General features: G+C 42.2%; 1 protein-coding gene across 1 annotated transcript in view; it reads left to right on the top strand.

Moving 5' to 3' along the window:
• Positions 1 to 5,413: 5,413 nt before the first annotated feature.
• The window catches only part of LOC128475183 (complement receptor type 1-like), a 45,589-nt gene continuing 27,287 nt past the window's right edge, over positions 5,414 to 23,715 (top strand). Inside the window, exons 1-6 of the mRNA XM_053457654.1 lie at positions 5,414 to 5,544; positions 12,067 to 12,150; positions 12,490 to 12,519; positions 18,813 to 19,004; positions 20,054 to 20,245; positions 21,336 to 21,527. Coding sequence (XP_053313629.1) covers positions 12,075 to 12,150; positions 12,490 to 12,519; positions 18,813 to 19,004; positions 20,054 to 20,245; positions 21,336 to 21,527 — 682 coding nt within the window. The 5' untranslated portion in view covers positions 5,414 to 5,544; positions 12,067 to 12,074. The remainder of the gene's footprint in view (positions 5,545 to 12,066; positions 12,151 to 12,489; positions 12,520 to 18,812; positions 19,005 to 20,053; positions 20,246 to 21,335; positions 21,528 to 23,715) is intronic.

Genomic DNA, 23,715 nt, shown 5'->3' with positions numbered 1-23,715 from the left:
ATACTAGAAGGTGTACAAGGTGTACAAGGTGTACATTTTTTGTAGAATTTTTAAGCTTATGGCTTAACAGGTTTGGGGTTGTGAACAGGTGCAGGAGGGTTATACTAGGTAGATGTTGTGCTAGGGCAATGGGATGTAAGGTTTTTTGCATTTTTTATTATTATCTTTTTATATATATATATTTTAATTTGTTTTATTTTATTTTTTGTATTTTTTATACATATATTTTTAAAAATGGCTAGAGGTCCTCTTAGGGACTATGTCCTCATGCACATGTGAACCCCCAAGCCCAAAAGGAAAGAAATATTTGCAAAAGTCATCAAAAATCAATTTTAATCTAATTTAGATCAGGTGCTTTCTATAAAGTGCTCAAGCGTTCCCCTCTGTTCCAGAGTGCGGTGAATAGGTGTGGCATGGGCGTAGGAACCGGGGGGGACGGGGGGAAAGAGGCAGAGGCGTCTGTCTCAGTGACGGCGCTCTGCAGTGAATTCACATATAAACTCTACATTAAAGGTATAGATAACCCCCTAAATTCCAAGCATAGATCACAGGTTGCACACCCTAAAGCCAGCCCTGGTGTCCACATTGCCCACATAGAACCTGATCAGGACCCAGATTACACACATATTACAGCCCAGCCTGCGCCAACTTTGTCCCCTAACAGCCCAGTGTAAGACATCTTTGTTGGCAAACAGCCCACCCTTCATGTGCCATCTTTGCATTTCCCCAAATCACTTAAAAATCCATGATAGACACAAACACTTACACAGTTACTCACTCATTCACACAAATCATTTACACATATTCATTAATGCAGTCTCACAAATCATTCAAGCAATTCATCCACACAATAATTCATTCATTCTCATACGCATTCACACAATTCGTCCACACATTAATTCATTCATTCTTGTACTCATTCACACTACCCCCTCTCCCCATCTACCCCTCCCCTTCTTATTATCTGCCCCTTCTCATTATGTACCCCTCTCCCCCTTCTCACTGCCTTCCCCCTTTCTCACTATCTATCCCCTCTCCCCCTTTGTCACTATCTAACCCCTCTGCCCCTTTCTCACTATCTAACCCCTGAGTTGTCTGAATGAGGGAGAGCATGAGTTAATGTGTGGATGAGTTGTCTGAATGAGGGAGAGCATGAGTTAATGTGTGGATGAATTGTCTGAATGAGGGAGAGCATGAGTTAATGTGTGCTTATATACTCTTACCCTGTGATAAAGTTCCTTTTTTTTACCAGCTATACCTTTATAAATAAGTCTGGAAAACACTCTACCTATAGGTATCACCCTAGATGCAAAATGTAACCCCTTCAATCCCAGAGGTTTTTGGTACCTCAAGTCCTGGAGCAATTTTGCTATTTTTGCACTATGTTGGTTCAGCGATTAATCTCTTTTCCTGTGAATAGTGTACCCATGTAAACTATATATTGTTTTTTCAAGGAGAGATAGAGCTTTCTTTTGATGCCATAGTTGGATGATTAGCTGAAAATTTAGTAAAAACTAGCGAAAATAAAAAAAAACCCAGCTAATTAAGTTTTCCCTCTGAATCCTCACAAAATTAGGTAAAGTGATGGGAAATCCCCTCCAAGTTTATCAATTCAGGTGTCCTGATTTCAGAAATACCTAATTTATATAGATGTTCCATACTTTCCCAGCATACTAGAAGGTGTACAAGGTGTACAAGGTGTACATTTTTTGTAGAATTTTAAGCTTATGGCTTAACAGGTTTGGGGTTGTGAACAGGTGCAGGAGGGTTATACTAGGTAGATGTTGTGCTAGGGCGATGGGATGTAAGGTTTTTTGCATTTTTTATTATTATCTTTTTATATATATATATTTTAATTTGTTTTATTTTATTTTTTGTATTTTTTATACATATATTTTTAAAAATGGCTAGAGGTCCTCTTAGGGACTATGTCCTCATGCACATGTGAACCCCCAAGCCCAAAAGGAAAGAAATATTTGCAAAAGTCATCAAAAATCAATTTTAATCTAATTTAGATCAGGTGCTTTCTATAAAGTGCTCAAGCGTTCCCCTCTGTTCCAGAGTGCGGTGAATAGGTGTGGCATGGGCGTAGGAACCGGGGGGGACGGGGGGAAAGAGGCAGAGGCGTCTGTCTCAGTGACGGCGCTCTGCAGTGAATTCACATATAAACTCTACATTAAAGGTATAGATAACCCCCTAAATTCCAAGCATAGATCACAGGTTGCACACCCTAAAGCCAGCCCTGGTGTCCACATTGCCCACATAGAACCTGATCAGGACCCAGATTACACACATATTACAGCCCAGCCTGCGCCAACTTTGTCCCCTAACAGCCCAGTGTAAGACATCTTTGTTGGCAAACAGCCCACCCTTCATGTGCCATCTTTGCATTTCCCCAAATCACTTAAAAATCCATGATAGACACAAACACTTACACAGTTACTCACTCATTCACACAAATCATTTACACATATTCATTAATGCAGTCTCACAAATCATTCAAGCAATTCATCAACACAATAATTCATTCATTCTCATACGCATTCACACAATTCGTCCACACATTAATTCATTCATTCTTGTACTCATTCACACTACCCCCTCTCCCCATCTACCCCTCCCCTTCTTATTATCTGCCCCTTCTCATTATGTACCCCTCTCCCCCTTCTCACTGCCTTCCCCCTTTCTCACTATCTATCCCCTCTCCCCCTTTGTCACTATCTAACCCCTCTGCCCCTTTCTCACTATCTAACCCCTCGCCCCCTTCTCACTGCCTTCCCCCTCGGACCCTTCTCACTATCTACCACCTCTGCCCCTTCTAACTGCCTTCCCCCTCTGCCCCTTCTCACTGCCTCCCCCCTCTGCCCCTTCTCACTGCCTCCCCCCTCTGCACCTTCTCACTATCTAGCACCTCTGCCCCTTCTCACTATCTACCACCTCTGCCCCTTATCACTGCCCCCCTTCTCACTGCCTTCCCCCCTTCTGCCCCTTCTCACTGCCCCCCTTCTCACTGGGACCCTTCTCACTATCTACCACTTCTGTCCCTTCAAACTGCCTTCCCCCTCTGCCCCTTCTCACTGCCTTCCCCCTCTGCCCCTTCTCACTATCTACCACCTCTGCACCTTATCACTACCTCCCCCCTCTGCTCCTTTTCACTGCCCCCTCCTCTTCCCCTTCTCACTATCTACCCCTACTTCTCATTATCCTTACCTTGTTGCCGGAGTCCTGCAGTGGGAGCGGGAGGCGTCCGTCTTCCCACTCTGTCGCGGTGCGCGCTTCACAGCTGAGCTCAACGTGAAAGCCGGCACCGCAACGGAGTCACGGAGAGTGAGAGGCGCCGAGCGGTTGCTGAAAACTTCAGGAGCGACCGCTCGGCGCCCCTGCCCGGGACTTAAATTAAAACATCGGGTTTTGTTGTTTGTTTTTTTTTTACTTTATTTAACATGGAGGATCTTAAATTAAAACATTGTTTTTTTTTAACTTTATTTAAGTCCTGGGCAGGCGTCCCTGCTGCAATGGTGCCCTGTGCGGCCGCACAGGTTGCACACCCCTAAGGCCGGCCCTGGTTCTGCCTTTCATTTTTGTTTTCATTTTATGGTCCCTTCGATGTAGTTCTCCCACGACTTCTCCTCTACAATGAATGGATGTAGTTGCATTGCAGCAAGTATACTACGTTTTTTGTGTCAGAAGTATTTTTTTATTTGATCTCAAATTGTTCTCTAGTTGTTGTACTATTAAAGAATTCAATTTTTATTGGATTCCGTGTACAATTGTTACATTGTTATATTTAAAAAAACCACAGTCCCAATTTAATTTACCCTGATTTTCTTTTAACACACTGGGTGATAAAATGCTTTTTAAGTTCTTTGCTTTATTGTATATTACTGTAGCTATGTGTGGTATTAATCCTCTCATTTCATCTTGTAATAAAATTGGCCAATGCTTCTCGATGATCTTTTTTATACCGAATGCTTCTGAATTGTATAGTTTCTTTTGGTTTTTGTTTTCTATTTCCTGTTGTTTCGCTCTTACTAGAGACTCCCTATCTATCTCTTCTACCTCTTGGATAACTCTTTCTAGTTGATTTTTATTAAATTTGTTTCTATGAATTTATTTTTGATAATATTAGCTTGCTTTCTATAGTCCTTAATATTTAAACAATTTCTTCTAATACCTGTGAATTAGATGGATGCAGACAACCCCCGCTGCTAACCACACCTCCTTCCGGCTGCAGAAGTTGTCTACGCGAATCGCGTATACGTCTACACGCTGCCCCGGCTACACACCAGGGACTGAGAAGCACCGATAAGTTGGGGGGGGGCAAGACAGGAGGATCCAGGTCCCCTGCAGCGCTGCGGGAGATCTGGATCTTAGTCTCATAGTCAGACCTATTTGAGGTCTGATTATAGGATGACCCCGCTTATAAGACGAGGGATATTTTTAAGAGCGCTTGCTCTGAAAAAAACCTCGCCTTATAATCGAGCAAATACGGTATTATGTTACTGAAAGGGTGGTGGATGCATGGAATAGACTCCCAGCAGAGGTGGTAGATGTTACTACAGTGAAGGTGTTTAAGCAAGCATGGGATAGGCAAAAAGCTAAGCTAAATATAGGATAAAGCCAGGGACTAAGGTAAGTAGTCAGAGGTTTGGGCAAACTAGATGGGCTGAATTATTCTTATCTGCTGTCACTTTCTATGTCTACATTAAACAACATGGAAACAAGCAATTCCTGAACAATTATATGTTAAAAATTACAAAAATCCATTCTAAAAAATACCTGGTCAAGAATGGGTTAATGTTTCCATTAGTAGTTGTTATACTTAATCCCTGGCTCTGTATAATAGACTACAGAATAGTGTGTATCTTCTTGGCTCTATAATCATCTCCGTTTGGGTGTTTTCTTCGGTGTTGTAACTTAGGAATGTGTTAAACAAACATTAAATGATTTAGTTTCTATTCCAAAGAAATTTAAACATTAAAAGAATTTACTTTGTAAATTGAAATTATTAATGTATCATTTCTATTCTGTATCAAAAATGAACTTGCCTAATAGGTTGAAGAAATGCAGGCCTATGCAAAATGTCTAATTTCAGTTCATTTTTCTCAGGCACATTAACTTCCCATTAACTTCCGATTTTTAGACTGTAATAGATTGTAATAGATTGCATACATATCTCATTAAATTTTTACATTGATCACTTACTTTAGCTAGGAGATATTATAAAACAGGTGATAAAACAGCTTTGATCATCCGCAGATCGTCTGTCATAACATGTAAAGAGACACTCTATACATCATATGCACTTTAATGTATATGGTCTTAAATGTTTTTGCCCTTGCGCAAGGATGGAGCCCCCCCTCCCATTCAGTTGGTTTGTTTCCACACCCCAAGACTTCTTGGCTTGCAGGAGAACTTTATAAGCAGAAGTGGATTTTATAGTCAGACACTTTGTTGATGTATCTTCATGAGATAAAGCTATTTAGCCGTTTGTGATAGAGACATTTTGTTGATGGACGCAGTAGGAGAGTGATCATACTTCAGGTAAGCAATATTCTATACACTATTTATAGATATAATTATTTTTCCACACATTTGAAATATGTTTCAGTTACAATTTTCATATTAAAAACATTTTTGTTTATTTCCATTGAACTAGACTATCTAAATGTGTCAAGATGCACATGATGTTTAAATTGTACAATGGTTGGGGGCTCTTTATCCTCAAATGGTTACAAGGTATATGTAACTGTACCAAAACGGGCAGCAATCACTATGCAAGCTGTTACATTTTGAGAAAAAAAACTATTTAGTATTTTTTCTTCCAGTGTCATTTTTACTAAACTTTTACAAAAAAGTGATTCCACATGTAAATATAAAAAAGGAAGTAATACAGTAAGAAGTGTAGAAGTGTAAGAAGTGTAGAAGTATAGCCTCTATATGTCTTCTAGATCCTTTCTTTTACAGCCTCTTTTCCCTTTGGTTGTTGCATAAAAACTATATGCCCATAAAAACCAGATGGGCACATTGTCCTGTTATTGGGTTTACTTAGTTGCCAAGGACTAAAGAGGGCACAGAAAGTATGTTGTTGCTGTTCTTGTTACCTAGCTCCCCTTACACAGTGAACAGGGAAATGCCATTTGGTTACGTCTCCATGTTCCCAGCTGACCCTTTCCAGTCTTTCCACGAAAATCCCTTCCCTATGAAGACAAATATATGATACTACAAAGAAAACAGATAAAACAAGAATAAAAAAATAATAATCAACCATTATCCACTTTACATGCCTCCAGTTTTTTTTAACAGGGGGGCAGGTCCAGCCTTAGCATAGAGAAAATGGTTCTCCTATCCAGTGCCCAGGGGCAGGCTGGGCCGGGGGCTGTTGCCCCCGGGGCCGCCCTGAATCTAAACTAAACGGCCGCACGGCTGCCGGGTCCGTCTTTAATGCGGGTCGGAAGCCAGCAGCACCCGCGGTGGGCTGGCCAGTCCGTGGGCCGGCACGTCGAGCTGGCATTGTAGCCGATGTGGCTGCGAGTTTTAAATCAGCCGGCGTGCCTGCACCATGCCGCCCTGTGCCTCAGTGAGGCTATTCGTCCCGCCCCTTTGAAGACGCAACATGGCGCCCAAGGGGGCAGAGTCACACGAAACAGCTCCTCGTGACAGCTGGAAGAACACATGGGAGGAGAGTACTCTGCAGGGAAGAAGCCAGCAAAAAAAGTTTAAATAAAAAATAGTTGGGGTGATAGGTGGAAGGGGACCCATATTCAAAGGGGGGTGCCTTGGAACAACAATTAAATATAAAAATGGGGTGGCTGTGGGTATAAGTACACAACAGGGTGGTTGGGGCATCACATAAATCAATACACAAAAGTGGGTGGGTGGCTGGGGGCAATACACATGGGTACATTAACCAGTAAAGGGGGCATCAATACACTAGGCAGGGGGGCTGGCTGGAAACATCTCATAAATCAATACACAAGGGTGTGGGGGCATAAATACACAAAGGAGGCCGGCTGGGGGCACAAATACACAGGGGTGTATACATTAAAACTTAAGGGAGGGGGACTGGCTGGGGCATCAATATACAAGGGGGAAAACACAGAAACCAGTGTGGGAAGCATTTTTTATGCTTTGTGTAAATTAACCCATACTGATGCGGTTGTCTGTGTGGCCTGTCCTGGTGTGTGTGTTTGCGTGTCGGTGTTGCAGAGCCTGTCCTGCTTTGTGTGTTTAGGTGTTGGTGTGGCAGAGCCTGCCCTGATGTGTGTGTGTTGGGGTTTCGGTGTGGCAGAGCCTGTCCTGGTGTGTGTTTGGGTGTCGGTGTGGCATAGCCTGTCCTGGTGTGTGTGGGTTTGTGTGTTGGTGTGGCAAAGCCTGTCCTGGGATGTGTGTGTTTGGGTGTCAGTGTGGCAGAACCTGTCCTGGTGTGTGTTTGGGTTTCGGTGTGGCAGAACCTGTCCTGGTGTGTGTTTGGGTTTCGGTGTGGCAGAGCCTGTTCTGGTGTGTGTGTTTGGGTATCAGTGTGGCAGAGCCCGTCCTGGTGTATGCATTTGGGTGTTGGTATGGCACAGTCTGTTCTGGTGTGTGTGTGTCTCGGTGTTCATGTGTCAGAGCCTGTCCTGGTTTGTGTGTGTTTGGGTTTCGGTGTGGTAGAGCCTGTCCTGGTGTGTGTGTTTGGGTGTCGGTGTGGCAGAGCCTGTCCTGGTGTGTGTGGGTTTGTGTGTCAGCGTGGCAGAGCCTGTTCTGGTGTGTGTGTTTGGGTGTCGGTGTGGCAGAGCCTGTCCTGGTGTGTGTGTTTGGGTGTCAGTGTGGCACAGCCTGTTCTCGTGTGTGTTTTTGGGTGTCTGCAGGGGCGGGCTGGGCCGGGGGGCAGGGGGGCAACTGCCCCCCAGGCCGCCCTAAATCCGGGCCGGTGGGCAATTAAATCCGGGCCGGTTAAAAACTAAGCGGCCGCGAGCAGGATTGAATGCGGCCGTCGTGCGTACCTGGCGGGCGGGGGGGGGCGGTCCGCCCTGGCTGCCGCTCATCTGAGGGGTGCCACCATGCCGGCACGCCTTCAGAAACGATGTGCGCGGCAACTGTGACTGTGCGCCGGGACTTGATGTCAAATCCCGGCGCACAACACTGAAGCCACGTCCACCGTCTTCCGCGCTCAGTGCACGGGAAGGACAGGACGAAGAAGAAGAAGTAGAAGAAGAAGAAGAAGAAGAAGAGGAGGAGGAGGAAAAGTGAGAGTGAAAGAAGAAAAGGTAGGACAAGATTCAGGGCGAGTGGATTAGTAAGTGTGTGAGAGTGATGGGTGCTATGCTGAATGTAAGTGTGTGAGGGTGATGGGTGCTATGCTGAATGTAAGTGTGTGAGGGTGATGGGTGTTATGCTGAATGTAAGTGTGTGAGAGTGATGGGTGTTATGCTGAATGTAAGTGTGTGAGAGTGATGGGTGTTATGCTGAATGTTTGTGAATGAGGGTTTCAGATAGCATGGATGTGTAAGTGTTGGGGGATAGCTTAGCATAGGGAGTCCGTAATCACATTCCTTTCATGCCCAGATTCCAGCATGTAGTGGCTGGCTAGGCATGATAGGAGTGTGATTGCTGTTATAAATTATTTTTTGGTCCAACTTCGGACAGAATAATTAAATGACAGTATTAATATATATATATATATATAATTGCAAACAGGAATCACACTCCTATCATGCTAAGTCAGCCAGCACATGCTAGAACCTGGGCATGATAGGATCGTGATTGTTATATATATGTGTGTATATATATATATATATGTTAATATTGTTATTGATTTTTTTGTCTAATTTTGGTATTACTTTTAATAAAGTTTTTTTTTTCAGTTTTGGCCAAGTGAATGCTGAATTTTCAGTTTCGGTGCATCCCTATTATATACTATGCCAGTCACTAAAGTGGTAAGCCTACACCACATCAATGTTTGGCTTAGTACAGGGGTGTCCAAGTTTTTTCTGCAGTGGGCCACTTCATCAGGATTGTATACGTGCGAGGGCCGCACTCATTTTTCACTGAGAGAAAATATGGCCTTTAATAAGATATGCAGATGAAAATAAAGTAAATGACACAAAACCTTTACTTTTCCTCTCACTGATTTCTGGGATTTCTGGGCCTACAAATTCAGGATTCTGGATAAGTAAAAATAAAATAGTTCTATTTATTTTAGGGATGCACTAAAATGAAAATTCTGGACCAAAACCGAAAATTCAGGGTTCACTTAGCCGAAACTGAAAGTGACCCCCCCACACACTTTTAATAAAAGTAAGTTACACACAAAAATTGTACAAAAAAATTATATATTATTATTATTATTAAAATTAACACACCACAATTGGACAAAAAAAATCAACAATAGGACTTGGCATGATAGGAGTGTGATTGCTAACAGCAAACACACTCTTTTTATACCCAGGCAACCAGTGAATGCTGGAACCTAGGCATGATGGGACTGTGATTGCTGTTAGCAGATTGCTGTTAGCTGTTAGCAATCACACTCCTATCATCCCAAGTCAGCCAGTATATGCTGGTACAGGGTGGCTGTAAGTGCAGACACCTTACTGCTGGCAGCATCAGTACACAAGGGGGGCAACTAGCCAGGTTTCAGCATGTACTGGCTGACTTGGCATGATAGGAGTGTGATTGCTAACAGCAAACACACTCTTTTTATACCCAGGCAACCAGTGAATGCTGGAACCTAGGCATGATGGGACTGTGATTGCCGTTAGCTGTTAGCAATCACACTCCTATCATCCCATGTCAGACAATACATGCTGGTACAGGGTGGCTGTATGTGCAGACCCCATACTGCTGGCAGCATCAATACACAAGGGGGGCAGCTAGCCAGGTTTCAGCATGTACTGGCTGACTTGGCATGATAGGAGTGTGATTGCTATCAGCAATCACAGTCCCATCATGCCTAGGTTCCAGAACTTACACATCCATGCTATCACACACACAAATCCATTCATTCACAGATTCATTCCCTCAATCAGACATACTCATTCACACAACCTCCCCACCCCTTACCTGCTCTACAGCTCTCGATGCCGCTCACTGACTTCAGCAGGGGGCGCGGCCTCCCTTGTTCTCCCCACAGAGGAGGCAGGACTGGAGCAGAGAATAGACCCTCCCACAAGTAAGAACCAGGGCTCTTGTGATCCTGGCTGCCGATCTCACGCGGGCCGCACCTAGAGGTTCTGCAGGCCGCATTTGGCCCGCGGGCCGCATGTTGGACGCCCCTGGCTTAGTATATAGTGATAGGGGTTGTCAGTGTCTGGCTCAATGTATAGGCACACATTGACGATGGTACCGCATAATCCCTAAGTATATAATGATAACAATGAGAACAGTGTTAGTCACTCTCGATTTATATTGGCCTTAACAATTGGTTACTTACAATCACTTGCATGTGACGCTTGACAGTGATGTACAATGGGCAGACAATATGGCTCCCTAAACAGGGGACACATTAAACTTGTATCAAAATTGGATGGGATGAGGTAAACACTCCATGTCTGTTGCACGAAGAACCACTAGTAAAACTACCAATACAAAATATACACTCTATTGCAAGATAAGGGGCCATATTTTGCCACAACGTCCTATCCCACATTCAATGGTCTCCTACATTCCTAGATGATATTTAGTGAATTGCTGCCAACAGTCTACAATTTGCTGAGTAAAACAGTTTCCATTGCCAACTTTGTCCCTTTCCAGTACTAACTGTAACAAAAACAGCTTCACAGTGCCAAACTTTTCTAATAAATAGCTTCCCATTGCCACCCTAGCAGTTTTCCAGTGCCAACCTTGTCCCCTAATAGCTTGTCAGTGCCAACTTTGTCCCACAAAAACAACCTCTCAGTAACAGCCCTATCCCTTAAAAGCTTCCCACTGCCAACATTGTCCCAAAAACAGTTTTCCATTACCAGCCTTGTCCCCTAACAGCATCCGAGTGCCAACCTTGTCCCCTAACAACTTCCCACTACCAACCTTGTCCCCATCTCAGTTTGCCAGTTTACCTGGCTGATCCTCGTTCTGTCCCTCCACGCAACTTATCATCTTGCTGGTTCTGTGGCTCCTGCTGCCCTAATAATATTCATGGACAGGCTCAACTCAGACGGACATAAACTTTACATCCATCTGAAATGGATAACTTTAATTTTCAATGTAAAGTGGCACCCAAGAGCTCTCATTCCGGGACAATGTGGTCACCCTAATTCAGTAGCCTTTCTTTATTATTGTCATGGCCCCCATAGAGTATCCCCTTTTGGTTAGTACCTGGCCTTGATCCCTTCCCCAGACCTGTTTCCAGTATTCCTCCCAACCCAAGCATTCTCTTGGTATTAAGCATGCGCACGCTATCTCCCAGCACTTTATTCACTCCTGAATGGGGGCCGACGCGTGTTGCTAGATGAGGTCACAGAAGAGGCGTGGCCTATCGCTTAAAAAGCACTGAACTTTGTTGTTCTGCTTTCCTGTGAACACCTGTGCTGGTATTCTCTTCGTTTTTTAAGAGTTACGTTGTTGCTGAACCCTGCTTGTCTTGACCATCCCTGTATCTCTGGCTCCCCTGACCTTGGCTTACCTGTTTGACTACTGATTTCTGGCATCCTGACCCTGGCTATTCTAATCGCTTACCTGTCCTGCGGTACCCAGACTTTGGCATCCCTACAGACCATTCACCTCTCTGCTAAGTCCTGGGTGACACTCCTGTGTAGGCTCAACTTCAGATTGTGTGGGCATTCAGGTCAATACCCCCTCTGCTGCACTGGTCCTTTGGAGGTATTCTCTCATTTCCCATTGTCTTCTCAGCTGATAACCATCATCCTGCCTACCAAACTCCTTAATCAGTATCCTTATCCCAATAATTATACATAAATATACATATTGTGCCTATAATTGCCACTTTTGTGACAAGGGGAAAGCCTGCCTAATTCTCACTTATTAGTCATTTCATATGTAGGTATTCATCATTTTGATAGTAAAAAGCCTAATTATAATTGAATAATCAAATTAATATTTTTCCTTCCAAATTCTGTTCTTTTAAAGACAACACCATGACGTCTTCTGTGACACGTTTCACCAAAAACTACTGTAGCCTACTCTTCATTTTTCTTTTCTTTGGTAGTCAAGGTAAGTGATCATCAGTGGTCTCTAAAATGTTACTGTGTTATCAAATTTATTTCTGGAAATAAAAATATTTCCTACTACCTGAGATGGGCAATATATTATGGATTTTGTTGAATTAAAATTAAAATAATTATTTCTATATATATTGAGAATGGCAACTATATTTAAATATTTATTTAATATTTAAATATTCTTCTTAAAGAACATCTGAAACTGTCTTCTGCTCACCCCTTGTGGACACTACAAAGATGTGATGACTGATTATATTTAAACGGCTAAATTTGGATGTTAATAATAAAATACTGTTATCTTAAAGGTGTTATTTTTCTTATATTGTTTCAGTTTCCAACGAAAGTTTAATACCTGAAATGGGTAAGTTGAATCTCTTATACAGTTTTAAAATGATTTATACCATGTTTCTATATGCTCTGACAGTGTGTTGGTCGTAATAAGCTATCTTATGTCAAATTTGTACTGTGTGCAAATCAAAAATGTTCTCCAGGGGTTATACCTTTTGCAATGGAAATGTTACACAAAAATTTATGGGAGCCCTTCCTCTCACGTTAACACATTGGCCATTTTTATCAAGAATAGATTTCAGTAACATAGTTCATAAGGTTGAAAAAAGACCAAAGTCCATCAAGTTCAACCTATATACATATTGTGTCCCTACTGTGTTGATCCAGAGGAAGGCAAAAAACCCTTATGAAGCAGATGCCAATTGCCCCATACCAGGGGGAAAATTCCTTCCCGACTCCAAATATGGCAATCAGAATAAATCCCTGGATCAACGTTCTGTCCCTATTAATCTAATATCCATAATTTGTAATATTATTGCTTTCAAGAAACACGTCCAGGCTCCTTTTGAACTCTTATTGAGTTTACCATTACCACTTCCTCTGGCAGAGAGTTCCATAGTCTCACCGCTCTTACTGTAAAGAACCCCCGTCTATGCTGGTGTAGAAACCTTCTTTCCTCCAGCCGTAGAGGATGTCCCCTTGTTATAGATGCAGTCCTGGGTATAAATAGGTCCTGGGAGTGATCTCTGTACTGCCCCCTTATATATTTATACATAGTTATTAAGTCCCCCCTAAGTGTTTTTTTTTCTAAACTAAATAACCCTAATTCTGATAATCTTTCTGGGTACTGTAGTCCTCCCATTCCCCTTATTACTCTGGTTGCCCATCTTTGGACCCTCTCCACATCCACTATATCTTTCTTGTACACTGGTGCCCAGTACTGTACACAGTATTCCATGTGTGGTCTGACTAGTGACTTGTACAGTGGTAGAATTATTTCCTTATCGTGAGCATCTATGCCCCTTTTGATGCACCCCATGATTTTATTTGCCTTAGCAGCAGCTGCCTGACACTGGTCGTTACAGGTAAATTTACTGTTAACTAAGACTCCTAAGTCCTTTTCCATGTCAGTCGTCCCCAGTGTTTTCCCATTTAATACATATTCCCAGCCTGGATTTTTCTTCCCCATGTGCATAACCTTACATTTATCTGTGTTGAACCTCATCTGTCACATCCCAGCCCAAGCCTTCAACCTATGCAGATCCATTTGTAATCGTGCACTGTCCTCTATTGTGTTGACCACGTTACAGAACTTAGTATTGTCTGCAAAGATTGATACTTTACTATACAATCCCTCTACAAGGTCATTAATAAATATATTAAAAAGAATAGGATCCAAAACTGACCCCTGTGGTACCCCACTAGTAACAGTCACCCACTCAGAGTATGTACCATTAATAACCACCCTCTGTCTCCTATCACTGAGCCAGCTACTTACCCACATACACACATTCTCCCCCAGCCCAAGCATTCTCATTTTATGTACCAGCCTTTTATGTGGCACCTTATCGAATGCTTTGGAAAAATCAAGATATACGACATCCAGGGATTCACCCCGATCCAGTCTTGAGATCTCCTCCTCATAAAAGCTGATCAGGTTAGTTTGACAGGACCGATCCCTTGTAAACCCATGCTGATATGGAGTCATACATTTATTTTCATTGAGATACTCCAAAATAGCATCTCTTAGGAAACCCTCAAACAGTTTACATACAACAGATATTTTGTTAAACTAACAGGCCTATAATTCCCCGGGTCACTTTTTGTCCCCTTTTTGAATATTGGCACAACATTTGCTATGCGCCAGTCCTGGGGAACAGACCCTGTCACTATAGAGTCCTTGAATATTAGAAATAGGGGTCTGTCTATTACATTACTTAACTCCCTTAGAACGCGGGGGTGAATGCCATCTGGACCTGGTGATTTGTCTATTTTGATTTTTTTTAGGCGGCACTGCACTTCTTCCTGGGTTAGACAGGCGACATGTACTGGGGCATTTATCTCATCCTGCCGTATATTACCTGGCATTTCATTTTCCTCTGTGAATACAGCAGAGAAGAATATATTTAATAGATTAGCTTTTTCCTGATCCCCGTCTATAACTTCTCCCTCATTACTTTTTAAGGGGCCAACGCTTTAATTTTTAACCTTTTTACTATTTATATAGTTAAAGAACATTTTGGGTTTTTTTTAGTCTCTTTGGCAATGAGTCTTCACTTTTGCTGCTTTTATCCGATTTTTACATATTTTATTTTTTTCCCGATAGCTTTTTGGTGCTTCCTCACTGCCTTCCTGTTTTAGTAGCTTAAATGCCTTTTTTTTGCCATTTATTGCCCACTTTACATTTTTTTTTATCCACATTGGTTTTCTCTTGTTCCTGACTCTTTTATTCCCATACGGTATGTACTTTTCACAGTGAGAATTTAAGATATTTTAAAAAATCTACCATTTAGTGTCTGTACTCTTGTTTTTGAGGACATTTTCCCAATTTACAGTGTTAAGGGCTTCTCTTAGTTGATCAAACTTTGCCTTCCTAAAGTTCATAGTTCTTGTGGCTCCTCTAAGAGTTCCCTTATTGAAGGACAAGTTATAATGTATTATATTGTCCCCCATAAAAACCACCTCATTGTGATTTGCTGCCTTGTTTATTTGCTTTAATAATTGATCTTCTGCTGCTTCAATTATATTTGGTGGCTTATTTTATTATTTTTCTTTCCATATATTTCTACCCATAATGACTCCACATTATCATTTCCCTCACATATATTCTCCCGCAGTGTGGCCTTTAGGCTGGACTTTATATAAAGGCAAACTCCTCCCCTTTTCGTTTTTTTTCGATCCTTCCTGAATAGACTATAACCCTGTATGTTAACCGCCCAGTCATAGCTATCATCCAACCATGTCTCTGTTATACCCACTATGTCATAATTTTCTGCAGACATTATTAACTCCAGTGCGTCAGTTTTATTGGTCAGACTTCTGGCATTAGTAAGCATACAATTTAGAGGTGTATGGTTTTTTCTCCTACGAAGCCTATCCCTATTAACTATTCTAACCCCTCCCTCCGCTCCACCCCCAGGTACATTTATAAGCCCCAGCTCTCTATCTACACTATCTTCCCCTTCTATATTGTAGTTTCCCTCCCCCCTTTCCCTAGTTTAAACACTCCTCCACCCTTCTGGCCATCTTCTCCCCGAGCACAGCTGCACCCTCCCCATTGAGGTGCAGCCCGTCCCTACCGTAGAGCCTGTATCCGACAGAGAAGTCGGCCCAGTTCTCCATGAACCCAAACCCCTCCTTCCTACACCAGCTTCTGAGCCACTTGTTTAGCTCCCTAATCTCCCGCTGCCTCTCTGGTATGGCACGTGGTACAGGTAATATTTCAGAAAATACTACCTTGGAGGTCCTTGCCTTGAGCTTGCTACCTAAGTCCCTGAAATCATTTTTAAGGACACTCCGCCTACCTCTTACTTTGTCATTGGTGCCAATGTGCACCATGACTGCTGGGTCTTCTCCAGCCCCTCCCAGTAATCTGTCAACCCGATCCGCGATGTGCCGAACTCGAGCACCAGGCAGACATGATGAATCCAGATAAACATCTCCTGCGTCAAGTATTAGAACTGGCCCGTATAATGTATAGTGAAATTGTGTTGTTTATTTATTTATTTATTTTAACAACCACCTTGTATATTTTACCTTACATTATACAAGGCCTAGTCATCTCATCTTGAAAAAAATTTCTCTATACACGCAAGCCACCATTCTAGTGAATAAAAAAATAATTTGTAATAGCCCACTTCTCCGTAGAAAAAATTAGAATGGATCTGATTCAGCCTTCAATTAACTATTGATTAATAGCAAAAACATTAACTTTTATAATCAAAAGTTGATTATTTTGGCCAAGATTATTTATCAGTAGAATTGTTAGTTAACAAGAGAACACCATGTAAATGATTGCTGATGATGGCAGTGGACTAAAATGATTAAATCCATGCAAATGTCTACATGATCTTCAGCCTAAATAAGCCCTTATAGTATTTTATATAAGAACATTAAGGAAGGTCCTACTCATAAAAGGACAGTGCCGGCAGCAGTGGAAGTTGTCTGTGCGCATCGCAGACGTTCCCCCGCTGCGAGAGATGAGGATCCGCCGCAGCGCTGCAGATTACCTGTATCCTCCTCTCTGGCAGCCGGGGAACACCTGTGATGCGCGCAGACAACTTCCGTTGCTGCCGGCACTTTCGCTGGGGCTTCTATGACGGATCACCAACATAGAAGCCACGGCAGATGTGACGAGCAGAAGTTGTCTGCATGCATCGTGCAGACGTTCACCGACTACCCCCGCAAGACACCAGGGAGTCTGGGGAAGCATTGGTAAGTCAGGATGGGGCAGAGTGGCATATCTGGGGGGCATAAAGCATATCAGGGTATCAGAGTGGCATATCTAGGTGGGCAGAGTGGGATATCTGGGGTGGGGGAATAAGCATATCGAGAGCAGAGTAACATATCTAGGGGGGCAGAGTGGCATATTTAGGGGGGCAGAGTGGGATATCTGGGGGTGTAAAAAGCATATCAGGGGAGCAGAGTGTCATATATAGGGGGCAGAGTGTCACATCAGGGGGGGCAGAGGGGCATATCTATAAGTAAGGTGCATTATGAATTAAGGAGGCACCATAAAATGGCTATTGGCTTTCCAAATTTCTGTTTGTATATAACCTAAGTTGACTATGCTGCGTAATAGATACCAAAAATGTTAAAATACATGTATTCCTGTTCATTAGAAAAAAAACTGTTTTACCATTCCACTCATGTGTATTTTTTCTTTAAAAGTAATTTTTTTTTTAAAACAGCACCAAACTTTAAGGGTGCAGCCTATAATCAAGCCAATACGGTATAATGGTAGTTAGCGTTAAATTTATTAATTAACCCCTTGGCTGCTAAGCCATTTCCCACCTGGGTGCTAAGAAGGTTTTCGGCATTTTGGTGCATCTCACGTTTAAACGCGTTTAGAAGTACATTTCTTGGGTATAAACTATACAAACCATATATTGGGTTTTTTCAGCACACCCAGCAGATTCCAAATATACAATTTTTATATGTGTATGTCTCATTAGGTTTGCAAAATAAAGCCAAAAATGGGGAAAAAGGTGTATTTTTTCACTTCCGACTCAATAAAAACTAGTTTGTAGTTTTATTTTTGTAAACTCTAATATCAAAACCTGTGTTGCTAAATATTTGTAGTAGGTAACCGGTCTAGAATAAACAGACATTGAGAACAGTAGACTGTGTTTTTCTAATATTTTATTGCTAAAAGTTCAATTTACATTTATCACAAAAGACATCTTTAAATTTAATGCATGGCTGCTGTCAATTAAACATCTCTAGCTGCCTGGCATGTTAAAATATGCCAACAAAACTATATATTTTTAGAAACTACACCCCCAGCTGCAGCAAATGAGGTTATGTATCACAAATCTGACGTGCACAACAAATAAGTGACTATCACACTTATAAAAATAATAATAATTAAACGCAAATGTATACTTTATGTACCATAACTTAACTTCCCAGCTGTCTAGAGCTGTCTAATTGCAGGCATCTTTTAACAAGATTTTCAAATCTTGAAAATTGGGGTTTAGCTCAGGGATGCACAATTCGTATCAACCGACGCCTGGGACATGTAGTTACGGGCACTGGGCAGGTGTTTGTGTTTTTTTAATTTAGCCTTGCTAAAGCAGCAAGGCTAGGATTCAAGCCCCCCGCACTGCTGCTGGGGACCTGTATCCTCCTCTCTGGCAGCCTTACATATCTATGTAAAAGGTGCATTATGAATAAAGGGGGAAAACATAAAATGACTATAAAGTATTGTAGCCCCCACTTTATAACCTTTTTTGGGCAACCCTTAATTAATGATGCACTCTATAAGTAAGGTGCATTTGTCAAAAGCAGGACTGACTGCATAATAGATACCAAAAATGTTAAAATACATGTATTCCTGTTCATTAAATAAAATACTGTTTTACCGTTACATTGTGTATTTTTTCTGTAAAAATAAATTTTTCTTTAAAATAGCACCAAACTAAAAGGGTGCGGACTATAATTGGGTCAATGTGGTATTTTATCAAATAACGGATCAATTTTACCAATAATTTTTTGTGATGATTTCTTCATTGTGCAGGAACAGTCAGTTTCCGTGGCTAGAATACTTAGTTTAAATCGTTTACCGATGCAGGACATTTTGTATCACTTTATGAAAATGTGGCATGATTAGTGTATTAACATATGCTTTTTTTATTCTTTTATCAGCTGGCTGTAAACTCCCTCCCAGTTTTGACTATGCAGAACCGAGAGATGAATATGTAAACCAAACTATATTTCCCCAAGGTGAAATGTTGCATTACAAGTGCCGTCCAGGTTATGTACCTATTCCAAACACCAAAACAAGCATAACATGCTTGGACAACATGACCTGGTCCACGGCTGACATTTTCTGTACACGTAAGTTAATTTCTGTTCTATTTTATACCCAATAGTTTGAAACTCAGTCACAGCAGCAATAACTCACTTATGTTCTTAGGCACTTGCTACTTTACTGTCATTATAATTATTATTGGCTTTATTTCAGCAATAATGGGTTCTGCAAATTTGATTTTGAAAACAATATTTTTAATGCAGTGGAGGATCTGGGTCTGGGGGTTATGTATTCTTGGTGTAGGTGTAGTGCAGTCATTAAATGGCAGAAGTATCATGTGGGGTGTATTTTCACATTTCTATAGACAGCCTTCTAAATATATCTCTAGACACAAATAATCCAACTGCAGCTATCAAAATGCCCCGTCTCATAACATTGTCTGCAAGTACATACCCTTCATAGGACTGTGTACTAAAGCCTTGATGTGCATTTAAATCTTGCACATGGTATGTCCTTGGCAGGGCCGGCCCAAGGCAAAATGCCGCCTGGGGCAAATTTTAAAATGCCGCCCCCCCCCTTATCTACCATTCCTCTCTCTCCGTCCCTGCCGCCCCCCCATTATCTACCCTTCCTCTCCCCCCTTATCTATCCTTCCTCACCCCCCCCTTGTACTTACCTTTCAGCAGTCCTGCGGCGAGTCTCCCTGTTCGGTCTCGGTGCCGGCTTGTAATGCTGAGCGCCGGAAATGAGGTAATCTTCCGGCACTCAGCATTGCAAGCCAACACCGAGATCGAACAGGGAGACTCGCCGCAGAGGAGAGAGAGAGAGGGGCGCCGAGCGGGTACTGACAGCATGGTAAGCGAAAACCACTCGGCTCCCCTTTCTCTCTCTTTCGCTTTAAAAAGAAAAGGGCTTGGGGCGGCAAAGTGCCGCCCCTTCAAAAGTGCCGCCTGGAGCGGTTGCCCCACTCGGCTCCATTGTCGGGCCGGCCCTGGTCCTTGGATTAAAAGACCGAATCAAAGCATATGCATGCATGGGTGATTTCTCAGAAATGTTGTATTTAGATTTTGTATCAATGAGCTATATTTGTTACTATTTAGAAATGTCTACCTGTGCATCGTATATTTACTTTTAGGAGGCTGTCATTCCCCTCTTCAACTTGAGTATGCAGAGCTAAGAGAAGAGTTTCTGGACCAGAATACGTTCCCTATAGGGGCCAAGTTATACTACAAATGCCGCCCAGGCTATGTATACGTCATGGGTACTGAAACCAGTATAGTTTGCTTGGACTCTTTCAAGTGGTCTGATGCAGAGAAATTCTGTACACGTAAGCACATTCTTCTGTTTTTTCATTCTTTCATTAAATTATTATATTAAAAGTGTCTAGGATGTGTTATAGAAATGTGAACATCAGCTAGCCCCAACTAAGTGAATATGATTGGAGGGGAATTTATAAGGGAAAGTGATTATGGAGGGACTAGAGAAAGATGGCGGGGGGGAATTAAACACAGGAAAAACATAAGACTTAATACTTCCATTTTGGCTTTGTAATTAATATCAAAAGATCAAATAATAGCAGCTTGAACAGCACAATGCAATGCCATTTTTATACCAATAAAAGCAATCTACGAGTATTCATATGATTGCATTTTATTATTTGTGCACCCACCTTTTTCCTGCGTGGCTGAACAATTCAAGTACCTGGGCATTATGTGGTAGGGTTTTTAATGTTGCAAAATGTATCTTTAGAGGATCTTAACATTCCCTGGGGATCTTCTCTGGCGCAAAAAAGAAGGTAAGTGCAATATATTCAGTCATAGAAGATCATTTAAATAAATAGCTGAAAACATAAATCTGACTTAATAGCTTCTTTATTTGTGATGGAAACATTTCTCTTGCTACAAAATGAAAATAAGAAATACGTGAATAGATGTATTGCTTTGGTTCGTAAAGTGTGACTCACACCTATTTATCATTATGCATGCCATGTTACATTATATTATATTACATTTATTTTTAAAGCGCCCGCAGCGCTGTTACAGTCAGTAGAACAATTTAGAACCACACAATAACAAAATATTCAGCAAAGCTGGCACTGGAGCTGGTACTGGAGCTGGGGTGGAAGCTGGCTGAATTAGCTGGGAAATGAGGATAGGACCAAATGCATTTGGAGTGATCAAACATTTGCAAAACCAACCACACAAACATTTAAAGTGACCATGCACCTATCATATGCATTATTATATTATAGTTATAGTGTCCCTTTATAATTTGTCAGATAACAGACTTCCGCTCAAAATAATTAAGGTTTGAGACATCACGACTCACATATTTAACATTAACAAAACATTTGGACTCTTGCATATACACAATGTGAGAACTGTATAAATGGTTTGATTTAGCTGTTTCATTGTCAGGGACATGTAGCCATCCTCCTAGGCTTCAGTATGGAGAGCTGAAAGAAGATTACTTGTCCATGAGCACATTCCCTATTGGAACAAAGGTGGTATTTAATTGCCGTCCAGGTTACATGCGAGTACCAGGGACCAAAACCCACATAATTTGCATGCAGAACTTCCAGTGGTCTACTCCTGATATATTCTGTAAACGTAAGTACCAGCTTTTATTTCTAAGTTACTTTTAGCAACAGTACCAAATTGATATGACTGATATGAATGAATTATAGTAACATCCACCATACTAGTGACTAGACCAGGGGTGTCCAAGTTTTTTTTGCAGTGGGCCACTTCATCAGAATTGTATACGTGCGAGGGCCGCACTCATTTTTCACTGAGAGAAAATATGGCCTTTAATAAGATATGCAGATTAAAATAAAGTAAATGACACAAAACCTTTACTTTTCCTCTCACTGATTTCTGGGATTTCTGGGCCTACAAATTCAGGATTCTGGATAAGTAAAAATAAAATAGTTCTATTTATTTTAGGGATGCACTAAAATGAAAATTCTGGACCAAAACCGAAAATTCAGGGTTCACTTAGCCAAAACTGAAAGTGACCCCCCCACACACACTTTTAACCCCTTAATGACAAAGCCCGTACATGTACGGGCTCAAAATGCATTGTTTTCAATGGGTTTAGGGACCGCCCATTGTCCTTAAGCGGTTAATAAAAGTAAGTCACACACCAAAATTGGAGAAAAAAATTATATATTATGATTGTTAACAGCAATCTCAGGCATACCCAGATTCCAGCATGTACTGGTTGGCTGGGCATTGTATGTTTTGTCCAATTTTAGTGTGTAACCACACTTTTATTAAAAGTAACACACCACAATTGGACAAAAAAAATCAACACTATGACTTGGCATGATAGGAGTGTGATTGCTAACAGCAAACACACTCTTTTTATACCCAGGCAACCAGTGAATGCTGGAACCTAGCTTCATTAATGCCTGAGGAAGGGACCTAACAACTTGGTCTCGAAAGCTCGCAATCAAACTCTCAGTTAGCCAATAAATGGTATCATTTTAACTATACTTTTCTCCTGCTGGAACCTAGGCATGATGGGACTGTGATTGCTGTTAGCAGATTGCTGTTAGCTGTTAGCAATCACACTCCTATCATCCCAAGTCAGCCAATACATGCTGGTACAGGGTGGCTGTAAGTGCAGACCCCATACTGCTGGCAGCATCAATACACAAGGGGGGCAGCTAGCCAGGTTTCAGCATGTACTGGCTGACTTGGCATGATAGGAGTGTGATTGCTAACAGCAAACACACTCTTTTTATACCCAGGCAACCAGTCAATGCTGGAACCTAGGCATGATGGGACTGTGATTGCTGTTAGCAGATTGCTGTTAGCTGTTAGCAATCACACTCCTATCATCCCAAGTCAGCCAATACGTGCTGGTACAGGGTGGCTGTAAGTGCAGACCCCATACTGCTGGCAGCATCAATACACAAGGGGGGCAGCTAGCCAGGTTTCAGCATGTACATGCTGACTTGGCATGAGAGGATTGTGATTGCTAACAGCAATCACAGTCCCATCATGCCTAGGTTCCAGCACTTACACATCCATGCTATCACACACACACTCATTCATTCATTCATTCACAGATTCATTCCCTCAATCAGACATACTCATTCCCACCCCCTTACCTGCTCTACAGCTCTCGATGCCGCTCACAGACTTCAGCAGGGGGCACGGCCTCCCTCGTTCTCCCCACAGAGGAAGCAGGACTGAAGCAGAGAATAGACCCTCCCACAAGTAAGCAGCAGGGCTCTTGTGATCCTGGCTGCTGATCTCACGCGGGCCGCACCTCGAGGTTCCTTTTAATAATTAAATTTTTTGGGATATCTACTATTTGTACCTGCTGTTAGATGTTATAATCCTACAATATAAAGCTGTTTAGAGGTTTTGGTTTCTGTAACTATCGTGGGAATTATATTTTTCTCCAGTTGCAGATACTCAACTGAATAGTAGTCCCAATTTTGAAAGACTTATTTGTCCTTTAATCAGTGGTGAAACTACCAGGGTTGCGAAAGCGACCGGGCCCTGGAGTTCTGCCAGTCCGAGGGGCCCAAGGGGTGCTGAGCAGTCGTTTTCAGCAACCGCTCGGCGCCCTTCTTTCTCCTCTGCTCCCCCCCGCCGCCACCTGCCACAGCGCTGCCCTGAATGGAGTGGTGGGAGCATGAGGCGTCTGTCTCGGGTGCCGTCACTTCATGCTGTGTCCTGGCATATCACGTCATATGCCGGCGCTCAGCAGTGAAGCCGTGTGCACCGCGGCAGAGCAGCGAGACAGAGGCCTCGCGCCCCCACCACAGGACTGCACGGTAAG

The sequence above is a fragment of the Spea bombifrons genome, chromosome 2 (genome assembly GCF_027358695.1).
Source record: "Spea bombifrons isolate aSpeBom1 chromosome 2, aSpeBom1.2.pri, whole genome shotgun sequence".
Lineage (NCBI taxonomy): Eukaryota > Metazoa > Chordata > Amphibia > Anura > Pelobatidae > Spea > Spea bombifrons.
This window is presented reverse-complemented; position numbering and strand designations above follow the sequence as displayed.